Source organism: Panthera pardus, unplaced genomic scaffold (genome assembly GCF_024362965.1).
Source record: "Panthera pardus isolate Hobbes unplaced genomic scaffold, ASM2436296v1 HiC_scaffold_6, whole genome shotgun sequence".
NCBI lineage: Eukaryota > Metazoa > Chordata > Mammalia > Carnivora > Felidae > Panthera > Panthera pardus.
In genome coordinates, this window is record NW_026526991.1 from 36047332 (window position 1) to 36060404 (window position 13073).

Sequence of the window (13073 nt, forward strand, 5' to 3'; positions counted from 1 at the left end):
TATTTACCCTTCACACTGGACTTGAAAGAAACAACTGTGAAAATGCCTCTCCCCATTGAAGTCCTACGAAAATTATTAATGGAAAATATAATGCATAGCCCTCTATAACATGCCTGCTTTGAATGAAAAACTAGGACTACACCATGAGGCTCAATCTGTAACAATGAAGTCTATGCCCTCTCAAAATGTTCTTTGCCAGCAAATCCTAAATCTCATATCAACATTAACGGTAAATGGGGAGGGGGGGAGGACATGGAAAAAAACTATCAACCACTCACCATAATGCATGTAACAGTTTCCTTTGGTGGGATCCAGCTCAATAGCCTTCAAGAAGAACTTTTCAGCCTCACTCTTACGACCCTTGAAAAACAGAGAAAATGGATGATTCAGCAGTAGATCATGAAGGATTCTTTACCTCCTGGGCCCAAATGAAGTAAGTAGACTGATGTCTACTTGGTAATCATCACACACACAAAAAAAGTGTTTTGTTTTTAGCTAAACAAGGATGATAAGGAGAATATGCCAAGAGAGAAGACTGAAGTCAGAATCCTGGGAAACACCAAGATGAGAAGAAAAGACAGTGAGAGAGTTGATCAAAGAAATCAGAGAAGAGGCCAGGAAGGCAAGACAAAAAAGTGAAAAAATGGTTTCATGAAAACCAAAAGGATGAGATAATTTTAAGGAATGGTGGAAAACATCATTTTCATTTTCTATTTTATTTTCTTTCGATTTGTTTCCTCTTCAGTTCTTCTTCCTTGTAAAGAATCTTGGGCATTTTAGCTTTTGAGATGATTTTATCCTAATGGCTTACTTTACATATAAAGAAACTAGGTCACAGTTTGTTGCCTCTCAAGCAACTACTGCTTATCTTTGCTGATGTCATTCAGCACTAAAATACTCCTACACCAGGATTTAATCTAAGGGCAACTCTTCTTCCTAGCTATAGTTTTAATTTTAGTAAACATTACCATCATGCCTAGAAGAAAATAAGCAAAAAAACAGGGGGGAAGGCTTATAAGCAATCAACCAACTTTTCATGAAACAATATCCATCCCGGCAGATCCTAAACTATATATTCTTTACCTTCTTATAGCCTCTGAACCAAAATTGCCTACAGAGTAATACAAAGGGGTGGCTCGAGGTAGGAGAAGAGCCCCGAGAAAAACTTTCCTGGACCAAGTCTGTTTTGTCCTGTAAGGTTGGAATGAAGATCCATGCTGACTGAGAATGGCAACAGGCACTGAGAGTAAAGAGAAATGATCTTATCTCCCTGTTCCTTCTAACTTATACACACACTATCTACCACATGAACTTCAGATAATGTTGTTTTCTTTCTTCAGATATATTTTTTAAACCACTATTAGAGAGATACGTCATCTGAAGGTAAAGGTATGTAATTAATCTAATACCCTCCATTCCATTCAACTTTGCTCATTCACCCATTTAAAAAAAAATTGTTCATTTCACTCACTTAAAAAATTCACTGTCGTGGGGCGCCTGGGTGGCTCAGTCGGTTGAGCGACCGACTTCGGTTCAGGTCACGATCGCATGGTTTGTGAGTTCGAGCCCCGCCTCAGGCTCTGTGCTGACAGCTTGGAGCCTGCTTTGGATTCTGTGTCTCCCTCTCTCTCTGCCCCTCCCCCACTCATGCTCTGTCTCTCTCTGTCTCAGAAATAAATATATATTAAATTTTTTTTTTTTTTTTTTAAATCACTGTCGCTACATCCTTTATTCACCCATTGCCCTAGCCAGGAGGATGCAGCCTACATACAGCTTCTGCTATAGACAACAGACATCTGACATCTCCATTGCTACTCCAGTCATAACTTCTCTTTAACTCACAACTCTCACCAAATATCTAATAATTGAAAAGTTTATTCCCTGCAATATTTCTCACGACATTTTAACTTCAAAGGAAAAAAAGGAAAGTATAGGCAAAATGCTCCCCACACACAGCATACTTCCATGAAGTAAGTAAGACTTGGCAAGAATCTTACAAAGCTAGGATTCCTTAAAATAATTACATAACTCTAGTGAATCAGGCAGTATAATGTATTAGTTCAGATCATAGATTCTAGGCAGGGAGAACAGCTCCCCCATGTGTGTAGCCATGTGACCCTGAGTAAATTATTTCATCTCTTAGCTGTAATGTTCTCTATTATACGAAGATAGGTGGAGCACAGGGAATTTTTAGGGCCATGAAGCTATTCTGTAAGATACAGTAATAGTGGATACATGTCATTATGTATTTGTCAAAACCCACAGAATACATAACATGAAGAGTGAACCCGAATGTAAGCTGTGACTTTAATGATAATGCACCAGTATTTGCTCGTCAATAGTAACAAATGTACAACACTAATGCAACTTGAAAATTGTAGGGTGGTAGGAAGGTAAGGGAGTATATGGGAACTCTGCATGTTTGGCTCAATTTTTTTTTATGTTTATTTAGTTATTTTGAGAGAGAGAGAGAAGAGGGGAGTGGCAGAGAGAGAGAGAGAGAGAGAGAGAGATGAGAGGAGAGAGACAGAGAATCCCAAACAGGCTCACTCCCACGGACAGCAAGATGATGATGAGCTGATATGAAGAGCCAGACGCTTAACTGACTGAGCCACCCAGGGAGCCCTCGAATTTTTTTTTTTTATCAACTTAAAACTGCTCTAAAAATAAAGTATACTGTTTTAAAAAAAGAAGATAACAGTCAAATCTGTTTCATATGATTAGTGAGTTATCTGAGACGATATATATAAAGTTATTATAGTACTTAGGTATAAGTTTTTAATAAATGTTAACTATTTTTTAAATATACATATATACATGAACATATAGTATGCAATACATAGCAGAGTTCTGAATGTCAAAGAATATGTTTATTATATACACAGTCTCAGAAACACAAGGTCAGCCTTTAAATCATTAGAAAATGATGTACTAAGAATTTGAAAAAGATAATAAGACACAAAATAAAAACTATCATCAGTAAAGGGTCTGTACGAATGTTATATGCAAAGATACAAAGGATCTGTGAACTTTCTTCCACTTAAGTTTTTCAGGATAGAGAAGAAACTGGCTCATTTATCAATGTCACAGTCAATGGGGTTATAAAATCCTTGTGTGTAGTCCATTGGCAAAAAAATAGTAAGTAGCGTTAAAAACATGCATCAGATCTCAAAGGACAATGGTCTCTAGTTGCTCAGTGGACCAAGTTATTAAAGGCAATGAGTCCCAACATCTCCTAGATGCAAAATAAACACACTGAAGGCCAGAACATTCTTTCTAGGGGGAGTACCAAACCATCATGCAAAAACCTATCTTTCTGCTTTGATCACTATTTATTTAGTCAAGTGCCAAATAATGAGGAAGAAAGTTAAATCCTCATGAGAGTGTATAAAATCAAGAGTCAACCAAATGCAAAAGTCAGCCATACACATACATTACTAGGTCTTGGGAAGAAATCATGGTGCCTTGGAGGGAATATTATGTCGAATCCAATTTATTTCTTTCAACTATTATTGTTTTGGAAGGGTGGCAGTTAAGAAAGTGGGTAAGAAGAAAAAGTTATTTCTCAGCAGGTTTTTCTTGGTGCTTTTAGATTTTGTCAGCATTTTCTATAAGCAAGCATTGTGGAGTAGCCACTGGTTGTACAAACTCCTCACATCAAGCACCATTACTCATTTTGTATATTGGCCGATGTTTGAACACGTGTGGTGGTTCTGAAAACCAAGTAAAAGGGACTGCGGTCAGCTGTGACAAATAAGGGAAATGTGAGTTGAGAGGCTCAGTTTCTACCACCATCTCTGTGACTTGTTTATGTGCTTGTTCCTTTGTTTTTGTTGGTTAAAAATGATTTACGGAAGGCCTACTGTTTGCTTTGCACAGTTCTAAGTAACGGGGGTATAACTGTGAACAACAGAGTGCTTGGCCTCAAGTCTTAGTTGCAAGAGGCACACACTGAACACATAACCCCATCAGCAGGCAGATTAGTCACAGAGCACTGTGGGCAAACAATTTCTCCAATTCTCATTGAAAGCTGGCCCAGAGACAACAAGCCTGGGTTTGAATCTTGCTGGTTCTACTTATTTAACTGTGTGACTTTGAGTATCTTTTGTAACATCTCTTCTTCCTCATTTGGGAAAGTAAATGTAATACCAATCAATTTTGGAGGGTTGCTAAAAAAAAAAACAACATAGGTCATATGGAAATAACTAGCTTCAGATCTGACATATAAAGCTCTGACATTCTTTGATTTTTCTTCCTTCTATCGTTTCAAAAGAATTCTTCCTTCCAGTTTCACTGCCATTATCTTGTTCCTAATTACCAAAATTCAAAAATGCTTTTCAGAATTTCACATCATGATAGAAACTAAATTTCACAATTTTTCTATAAAATGCTTCTCATTCCTAACACTCTCCCTACCTCAAATAAAAGCCCCTCTCACCTCACATCTACCATGATACAGATTTCAGATGTCTTGACTCAATGAGCTTCATTTCACCAGATTAATATTCCTTAAATTAAACTGTCTTTGCTCAAAAATACTTTATTTTATTTAATTTTAGAGAGACACAGCAAGAGTGTGGGTGAGGGGCAGAGAGATAGAGAGAACCTTAATAAGCAGGCTCCACGGTCAGCACAAAGCCCAACACTGGGCTTGATCCCATGGTCCTGGGATTATGACCTGAGCTGAAATCACAAGTTGGATGCTCAACCGACTGAGCCACCCAGGAGCTCCTGCTCAAAAATATGTTAATAGCTCCTACTTTCCATTCATTCTATTTAATAATCAGTTTAATGTCCGAAATCTTCCATAATGTAGCTCAAGTCTTCCTAGATAAATTCTTATACCTTATCAGGCCAATTTCCTCGCGTCTTCCCTCAATTATTTCTTCCAGTCTATAATGTTGCTTATTTTTTTGCTTGCTCATATGCATTTTATGCTTTAAGACTTGACTGAAGCCTCACTTTTCTATAAAGCTTTCTGTGATGGCTCCAATGGCCAGTAATTTGCTCTTCTTTTAATTATGATGATATGATTATTTTTAAAAGAGTTATTACTACTGTGCTAGTTATACAACTTAAACCCTGAGATACTGGACCAAGTCCTATCATATATAAAGTGGCTGGAAAGTGGACATTTAATTTTTGCAAAATTGTAATTCTAGGTAAGTATTTAGAGTTTGGACATGACCACTCAGTCATACATACAAATCAGTTAAAACAGCAAAAACCCAGTATATTGAAAAAAAAGAGCAACTGACAATGCAGAAGATTAGGAAGTCAAGGACATAAAGCAGAGCTAACAGAATTCTTGGTAAATATTCTTTCTTATTTTAACATCAGCACTTGGAATAGTCCTAGATTAGGTTAGGCACTTTGGAGTTAGTGCCGGTGCTGAGAAGTAACCAGTTGGACCTTGAGCAGCACGAAGGCTATGGGACCAGGAGAGCGCAAGCAGGATAAAAAGAGAGAACATTTTCCTGGACAAGGGCTGCACCTATATCCCGGAATTAGGGCTTTGGACTGTCAGTATACTTACATTATATTTACATTAGCATATTATTTGTAACATTATACTGAGTATTAACAACATACACACAGATAATATTATCTAAACTCGTGGAAAAATCATTCTCAGTCAGGACTAGGCCTTGTCAAGTCCTCTTCTGACTGGCAGCAATAAAATGTATACATGTTAGATAAATATTTAGTAAAGTTTATATAGCCTTTGTGGGATTATATACAGTATGGCATTCATTTTCACCTTATTTTGTTTTCTAATTAAACTGGATGCTACCACCACTGTTTAGAAGCAGGTGCCCACCCAAGAGGATGTACAAGGCAAGCGGCACCTCTTCTGATGGCTGATTAATACTTTTCCCAACTACAAAACATACAAATATGAAAATACATAAATATTTTTATATACATACATACCCTACCCCGAACATTCTTAACTCCCACTTAGAGCATGCAGGAATACTAGTATAAGAGAGAATTATACTATCATGGCTTTAGCTTGAATTATTTTAGTTTAAAAGGAAACCGTGCCACAAATTTTGTATATATATTTTTAGTAATAAATTAGCCATTATATCAATATCAACCGCTCCCCATAAAGTGTGTCCTGATCCCTAGCTCAGAACTATTTTACTGAATGATACCAGAAAACATCAAGACTGGGCATTATTGCATTGCATTATAAATATAAATATATATTTAATGTAAAATATATTTAATATATAAAATAGTTTTATAAAATATATTATTTTATATTTAATAAAAAATATATTTAAATATATATAGAAATATATTTATATATGAATATAATCAGTGTTATTAACCTTGTTCTATGAACAAATTATTCCCATAAGACTTCACCTGTCCTTCAATAGTCATCCAAATATATGATAAATATAATAAGCAGTCAATAAATTAACAGGCTTTCACTATTGTCGTTATGTAACTTAACAGCTTATAGTTACTCCTTAGTTATTTAGTTCACATGTTCACACATTGTCACTAAAGTACAGAGTTGTGCACAAACCAGTAATTTTTCCATTTCACATCTGGAAACTTAACATGAACTATTGTCTATGAAACCATAAAAACAGTCCCTTAGAACAAGCCCAATTTCAACCAAATATTTATATTGTAACCAGGGACTATCTGTGTCTTCAGTGTTCATAAGAATACCAGTTGGAATAACACAAAAAACAAACCAGACAATTTTCCTCTAGTGTCCCTGTTTCTTCTTGAAAGGCTGCTGTAAGTTCAGTATGGAAGCTTCCTGCAGTTGTGTATCTAGCAGCCATTTCCATACATTTTAGTGTTTACTCTTTGAAGATGTTTGATAATTGTGAATGCTGGTCATTTTTCACAACCAATGAAATTCACATCTTCATTTTGCATTCAATTGTCAACCTATATGGACAATACCTAAGAAAGGGAAGTAGCTAAAACAGGCCCAAAAGCTTGTGTAGCTTGGTAAACGTGTTGTTTAAACATGGATGGTGGTTTGATGAGTGCAAAAAGTAACTAAAAAGATACTCTTGAAGGGTTAATTTGTGAAGACCATCATTTACAAATGGAAAGAGAATTATTTGATGTTCTATTTTAACACCACAGTGTTTATATATGAAGTGTCTTTAGGAAATAAAAGTGTTTCCTCCTCAAAATACAAAAAAAATCATTTAATAATGACTAGCACTTCAACTAACTTTTACAAATGAAGATGACTTATATCAAACCATTTAATTCTCATATCCCTCCAGGTCATTATATATTATCAACCAGAGCTAACTCTAGTTAGAAGCAAAGTAACAGGACAGGGGACATGGTAACTTTCATGAAGAAATATTTCATCTCCATACTACTATAATATTTCCCCCATCAAAATATCAGACACCTAAAATTTGACCATGACATTTTTTTTAGGGATGGAATAATATTTCTTCTAAAAAGCTTTAAAATACAATAGAATAAGACAGAAAAATGAATGTGGCTGAGTAGCTTACTGATACTACTTTATGTTTTCCCTCCCTAAATTGTCCTCCAAGTCCCCCTTTCTATAAATTCCAGGCCTTTAGTGACCTCTTTTCCTAAACATCCCAAAGCAGAAGTTGCGTGAATACACCTGGAATATTTTGTATAAGGCCTAAGCTCATTGAAAAATTATGTCAAATGACACTGAGGGAAGCTAGCAGTGACAGGGAGTGCCCCACAATGTTCAGGGGTAGCATATGGAGTGTATGTCAAGAACTCCACAGGGAAGGATGATCTGTGGTTTGCCTAGGCAAGGCTGGATCCCAGAACAAAAACTCCCAAACTGAGCAAACTTCCCTGAAACCAAATCCCAAGTTCTACTGCTGAGCTATCAGACTTCAAGTTAAAGGTATCAACTTAGGCCAACTCGAACAGGGCAGTCTCTTTCCCAGCTTTTTTGAACAGCATTGAGCCTCTCAGATTTACATGAACCTTTGGAAGGGGAAGAGGCCACAGGAACTAGCTGAAATTAAATGGCTGACCAAGTGGGATGAAAGACTGTAATGGAATGAATTTCATTCAAGTAAGATAAAGAAGTGGGTTGTCCACATACAGCTGAGTCTCTAGACTGAAAGTCATATATATTATAGGAATAATAGGCACAAATAAGCAGTTTGCATATACCAAAAAATAATGGCTAAAATCCCTATAAAAACATGGTCAGCTTACTCAATATTCAATTTACCTAAAAATACAAATTAATGCACTGAGATGTCATTATTCATCTATCAATGAAGTTTCCACAAAATAACAGAATTCAATACTGCTGTGGAATCATAAAAAACAGGTACTCATTTAACACACAGAAAAAAATAATAAAAATGTGGTAATACCTTCCTTGGGAGCGATATGTATCAAAAGCTTTTAAATCATAGATACACTTTGGCCAAACAATTCTTTTTTTTTTTTTTTATGTTTATTTATTTTGAGAGAGAGAGCAAGAGAGGGGATGAATGCACATGAGTTGGGGAGGGCAGAGAGAATGAGAGGGAGGGAGAGAATCCCAATCAGGCTCCATGCTGTCAGCCCAGCGTCCAAGGCGGGACTTGATCCCACAAACTGAGAAGGTCATGATGTGAACTGAAATCAAGAGTCAGACACTCAACAGACTGAGCCACCCGGCACCTTTGGCCAAACAATTCTATTTCTAGGCATTGGTTCTAAGAAAATATAAATGCCAAGAAGCAGCTATTCATTTTCATTGCAGTACAGTTTATACAAACTCAATGTCCATCAGCATGGACTTGGTTAAGCAAAGGTCAATGAAATACTACGTAACTATTAAAATAATTTTGCAAAAACTTATGTAAACTATAATAGATCTCCATGACCCATTGCTAAATGAAATAAGCAGGTTGGAAATTGTACTTTATGTCTTAATTACATTTTTTTTAAAGTAGTCTTCATGCCCAGTGCAGAGCCCAATGTGGGGCTTGAACTCATGACCCTGAGATCACGACTTGAGCTGAGATCAAGAGTTGGATGCTTAACTGACTAAGCTACCCAGGCACCCCATCCCTTGGTATTTCAAGACTGAGGGGGAGAGAAGTACATATCTAGAGCAGACTGTTAAAAGGTAGTGCTGTGTTCCTGTCCAACTCAATTGTCTTGAGAACACAGTAGAAATAAGCCTACTAAAAAAGGGTAAGAGATTCAGAGATGTGACATATCACTTCATAGAACTGCCATGAAACAGGTTCTGTTCCAGGTCTTGGTAATCAAGACAAAGTTTCTGCCCTTCTGCAGTTCATATTCTAGTGACGGAATGGATAGTTTTACACATCCGGAGGTGACACTGTCAGTTACTCTTAAGTACTTTGGTGAAAATTAATACAAACTAAGGGAAGAGAACAATATACAAATGGGAGAAAGGTAGAATGATATTTGATAAATTGTTCCAGAAAGACCTTTGTGACATTTGAGAGGTGACCTAAGTAAAGGAGTAAGCGAACCATGCAAAGATCTAGGATGTTTAGAGAGTTAGGACTTAAAAAGAAAACCAATATGGCAGTAATTGGGTAATTACCACCAAGAATCACAGGAAGTGAGTGTGAGAGGCACAAAGGACCAGATTGTGTAGGGCCTAGGAGTCGTTTGGAATTAATTTTTCTTTTTTGGTAGTGAAAATCACAGCTTCAATACTGGATACCACATGTTGCTTCGATTCATATCATTTCCTTGGTGTTAACCAGCAAGAGTCGATCAGACTCTGAGAACTTCAAAAAATATGGAACCCTTTACGAATTTGTGTGTAATCCTTACACAGAGTCCATGCTATTCCTTTCTGTATCAGTTCAATTTTAGTGTATGTGATGCTAAAACAAGTGCCAGAATTTCTTTTGATTAGGAAGGAAAACCATGGACGAATTTACATAAAGATACAATGTGATCCAACTTACCTTTTTACAAAATCACTTTACATTTTGGGTGGAAAAGTGTAGGAGGCACAGAAGAGAAAACTGGGAGACTTCTTAGATGGTTAATACTCCGTGAAAAAGATTAGGGTCGGTTAAGAGTCAGACTTTGGCGCAGGTCATATCTCTCAGTTCACGAGTCTGAGCTCACTTTGGGCTGTCTGTGGTCAACACAGAATCCACTTCAGATCCCCTGTCTCCCTCACTCTCTGCCCCTCCCCCACTCGCATGTGAGCATGTGCTCTCTCTCTCTCAAAAATAAATAAACATTAAAAAAAAAAAAAGACTAGGGTGAAAGTAGTGGAAGTGATAAGATGTGGTTAGCTCTGGAATCCGTAGAAGATAGATTGGGCATGGGTATAACCTAAAAACAGAAGTCAAAGATTATTCCACATGTGTGACTTCTGGCACCTAAGTGACTGCATGTTGACTTATTCACATGGGAAAGGGTAGGTGTTGTTAGGAAAGTGAGTGCACCGTGGAGTAATCAAGTTCTACTAGATTGAGGTGTTAGGGCAAGAGTATGGAGAACTAATTTAGGTAAGACTGGGCAGATAGGAGGCCGAAGACCAAGCATTGGCAAGGAGGGGAAAAAAACACAACACACCAGATATCTGGTACCCTGCATGATAAATAAAGGAAGAAAACCTGCAAGAATGCCAAGAAGGGAGGGAGGGAGGAAGGGAGGGAAGAAGGAGGAAGAAAAGAAAAAAGACAAAAATGAAAAATAACTTTTAGATTTCAATGCTTTCAATAAAAGAAAAAGTATATATTTTAAAATAACTTTAACTTGCTTTTCATAGATATTTAAAATAATTTAAAAAATTTAAACTATTTGTTGACAGCATTGACATTATGAGTAAAAAGTTAGATTTTAAGGTTCAAATACAAACAGCTGATTTCTGAAATATTATATAACTGAAGGTGTTTAGCTTACTCAGATTTCCTGTTACAAGTTTTCATTTCCTTTCTACATCTGTTCACTTGCATATTTTCCCTTCAAGCTTAAAGAGGTCATCCACACACACTGTAGTAACATTTCAGTGTGAGATAATTAATTTGATAGGATACAGCCACATCTTAAACTCCATCTGGGCAAATTCCTTAGTCTGTTACACTGCCTTGTTATACTAAGCTCAATGTCAAGTTAAAACCCACATATTACCATAATTTGTTCTCCATCTATAGTATTGGTTGATGAAAATAATATTCAGATATTTTATTAAAATGTATGATGAAGTTGTGGTGAAGTAAAAATTTTGTTTGAATCAAATTTATAACTACATTACAGATAAATATATCCAAACTATTTACTTTATTTAAAAAAAATTTTTAATGTCTATTTATTTTTGAAGGAGAGAGTGACAGAGCATGAGCGGGGCAGAGCAGAGAGAGAGGGAGACACAGGATCCAAAGTAGGCTCCAGGCTCCAAGCTGTCAGCACAGAGCCTGACGTGGGGCTCGAACCCACGAACTGGCAGATCATGATCCGAGCCGAAGTTGGATGCGCAGCAGACTGAGCCACCCATGCACTCCCAATTTACTTTAAAATGATGTGAACCATTTTAAATATTAAAACTGGCTATTTTTAGACTTTAAAGTAATGTGTGTAGGTTACCTTTAAATCACAAAAATAGAAAAAAATGTGTTTAAAAATTTTTTTAGAAAGTATTTCTTTTTAAATTTTTTTGTAAATTTTTTTTATGGTTTATTTATTTTTGAGAGACAGAGAGAGACAGAGTGTGAGTGGGGCAGGGGCAGAGAGAGAGAGAAAGACACAGAATCTGAAGGGGCTCCAGGCTCTGAGCTGTCAGCACAGAGCCCGAAGCGGGGCTGGAACTCACAAGCTGTGACATTGTGACCTAAGCCAAAGTCGGACGCTTAACCGACTGAGCCACCCAGTCTCCTCCAAAATTTTTGTTAATGTTTATTCATTTTTGAGAGAGACAAACAGAGAGAGAGAGCACAAGCAGGGGAGGGGCGAGAGAGAGAGAGGGAGACAAGAATCTGAAGCAGGTTCCAGGCTCTGAGCTGTCAGCACAGAGCCCAGTGCAGGGCTTGAACCCCCAAACAAAGGGAGCATGACCTGAGTTGAAGTCGGATGCTTAAGCAACTGAGCCACTCAGGCACTTCCAAAAATATCTGTTTTCAATTAAAATAATGAACTTTTAGCAATTCCTTAAATTTATTCATTGATTTTCTTAATTCAACAAATATGTATTGGGTACCTATCATGTACCTATCACTGTGTTAACAATTGTGATGAAAATAGTGAAAAAACATAACCTTTGCCCTTGTGAATCTTCCAAAACAACAGTTGTTATAAGCACGACGAAAAACAAGGGGTGTGGAATATCATTGAGAACAGGTGATTTGACCTAGCCAAATACTCAGAAAAGGTGTTCAAAGGAATATTGCTCCTTTATTGCTCTTTGCTCTAAAAATGTGAAAGAGGTATATGATTAACTAGCTGAAGGGGAGAAAAAGTAGAGACACAGCAAAGGTAAAATCTCTGAGGCAGGAATACAAAACCACTGTGCAGAGCCTGGATGAGGGAGACAAGGATAAAAGGCGGGTCATGTGAAAAGTAGAGCACACCTGACTGGATAGGTTCCAAGAAGCAATGTGTCATTATCTGTTTTGTAAATATCACTCTGAGGGCAGCATGATTACTGGGTTGGAATTGGAACAGAAGGTATGGAGGCAGATTAGTCCAGGCTTTTAAAAAAGAGTGATGGGATTGCTAATGGAGATAAAGATTATTGGACTGACATGAGGGATATTTAGATAGTACAGACAAAATTACATGATGAATAGGAGAGAGAGGGCGATGGAGGGAGATGGAGGTAATAACAAGATGACCTCTAGGATCCTGATTGTGAAATCAAAACAAAAACAAAACAAAAAAACCAAAAAACAAAATAACAATAACTTGTAAATAATGGAAGAACATTAGGATAAGGAAATAAGATTAGTTTTGAATGCAGTTGGTTAATAAGGCTGAACCTAAAGGGCTGACTGAAGGTAAGGTAAAACAGTAATTCAAGAAAATAGAAATAGTCAATTATGTCAAATGCTGAAAAATCATCCGCTGGATTTAGTGACACAGAGATTACT

At 36.9% G+C, this 13073-nt stretch overlaps 1 protein-coding gene and 1 non-coding gene across 2 annotated transcripts in view; both read right to left on the reverse strand.

Annotated features, from left to right (window-relative positions):
* The window catches only part of TMTC2 (transmembrane O-mannosyltransferase targeting cadherins 2), a 400812-nt gene that overhangs the window by 87443 nt on the left and 300296 nt on the right, over positions 1–13073 (reverse strand). The window contains exon 9 of the mRNA XM_019455252.2: positions 279–360. Coding sequence (XP_019310797.2) covers positions 279–360 — 82 coding nt within the window. The remainder of the gene's footprint in view (positions 1–278; positions 361–13073) is intronic.
* Positions 9764–9866, reverse strand: LOC128775156 (U6 spliceosomal RNA). The gene has a single exon (XR_008419807.1). It is a non-coding gene; the product is annotated as a U6 spliceosomal RNA (small nuclear RNA).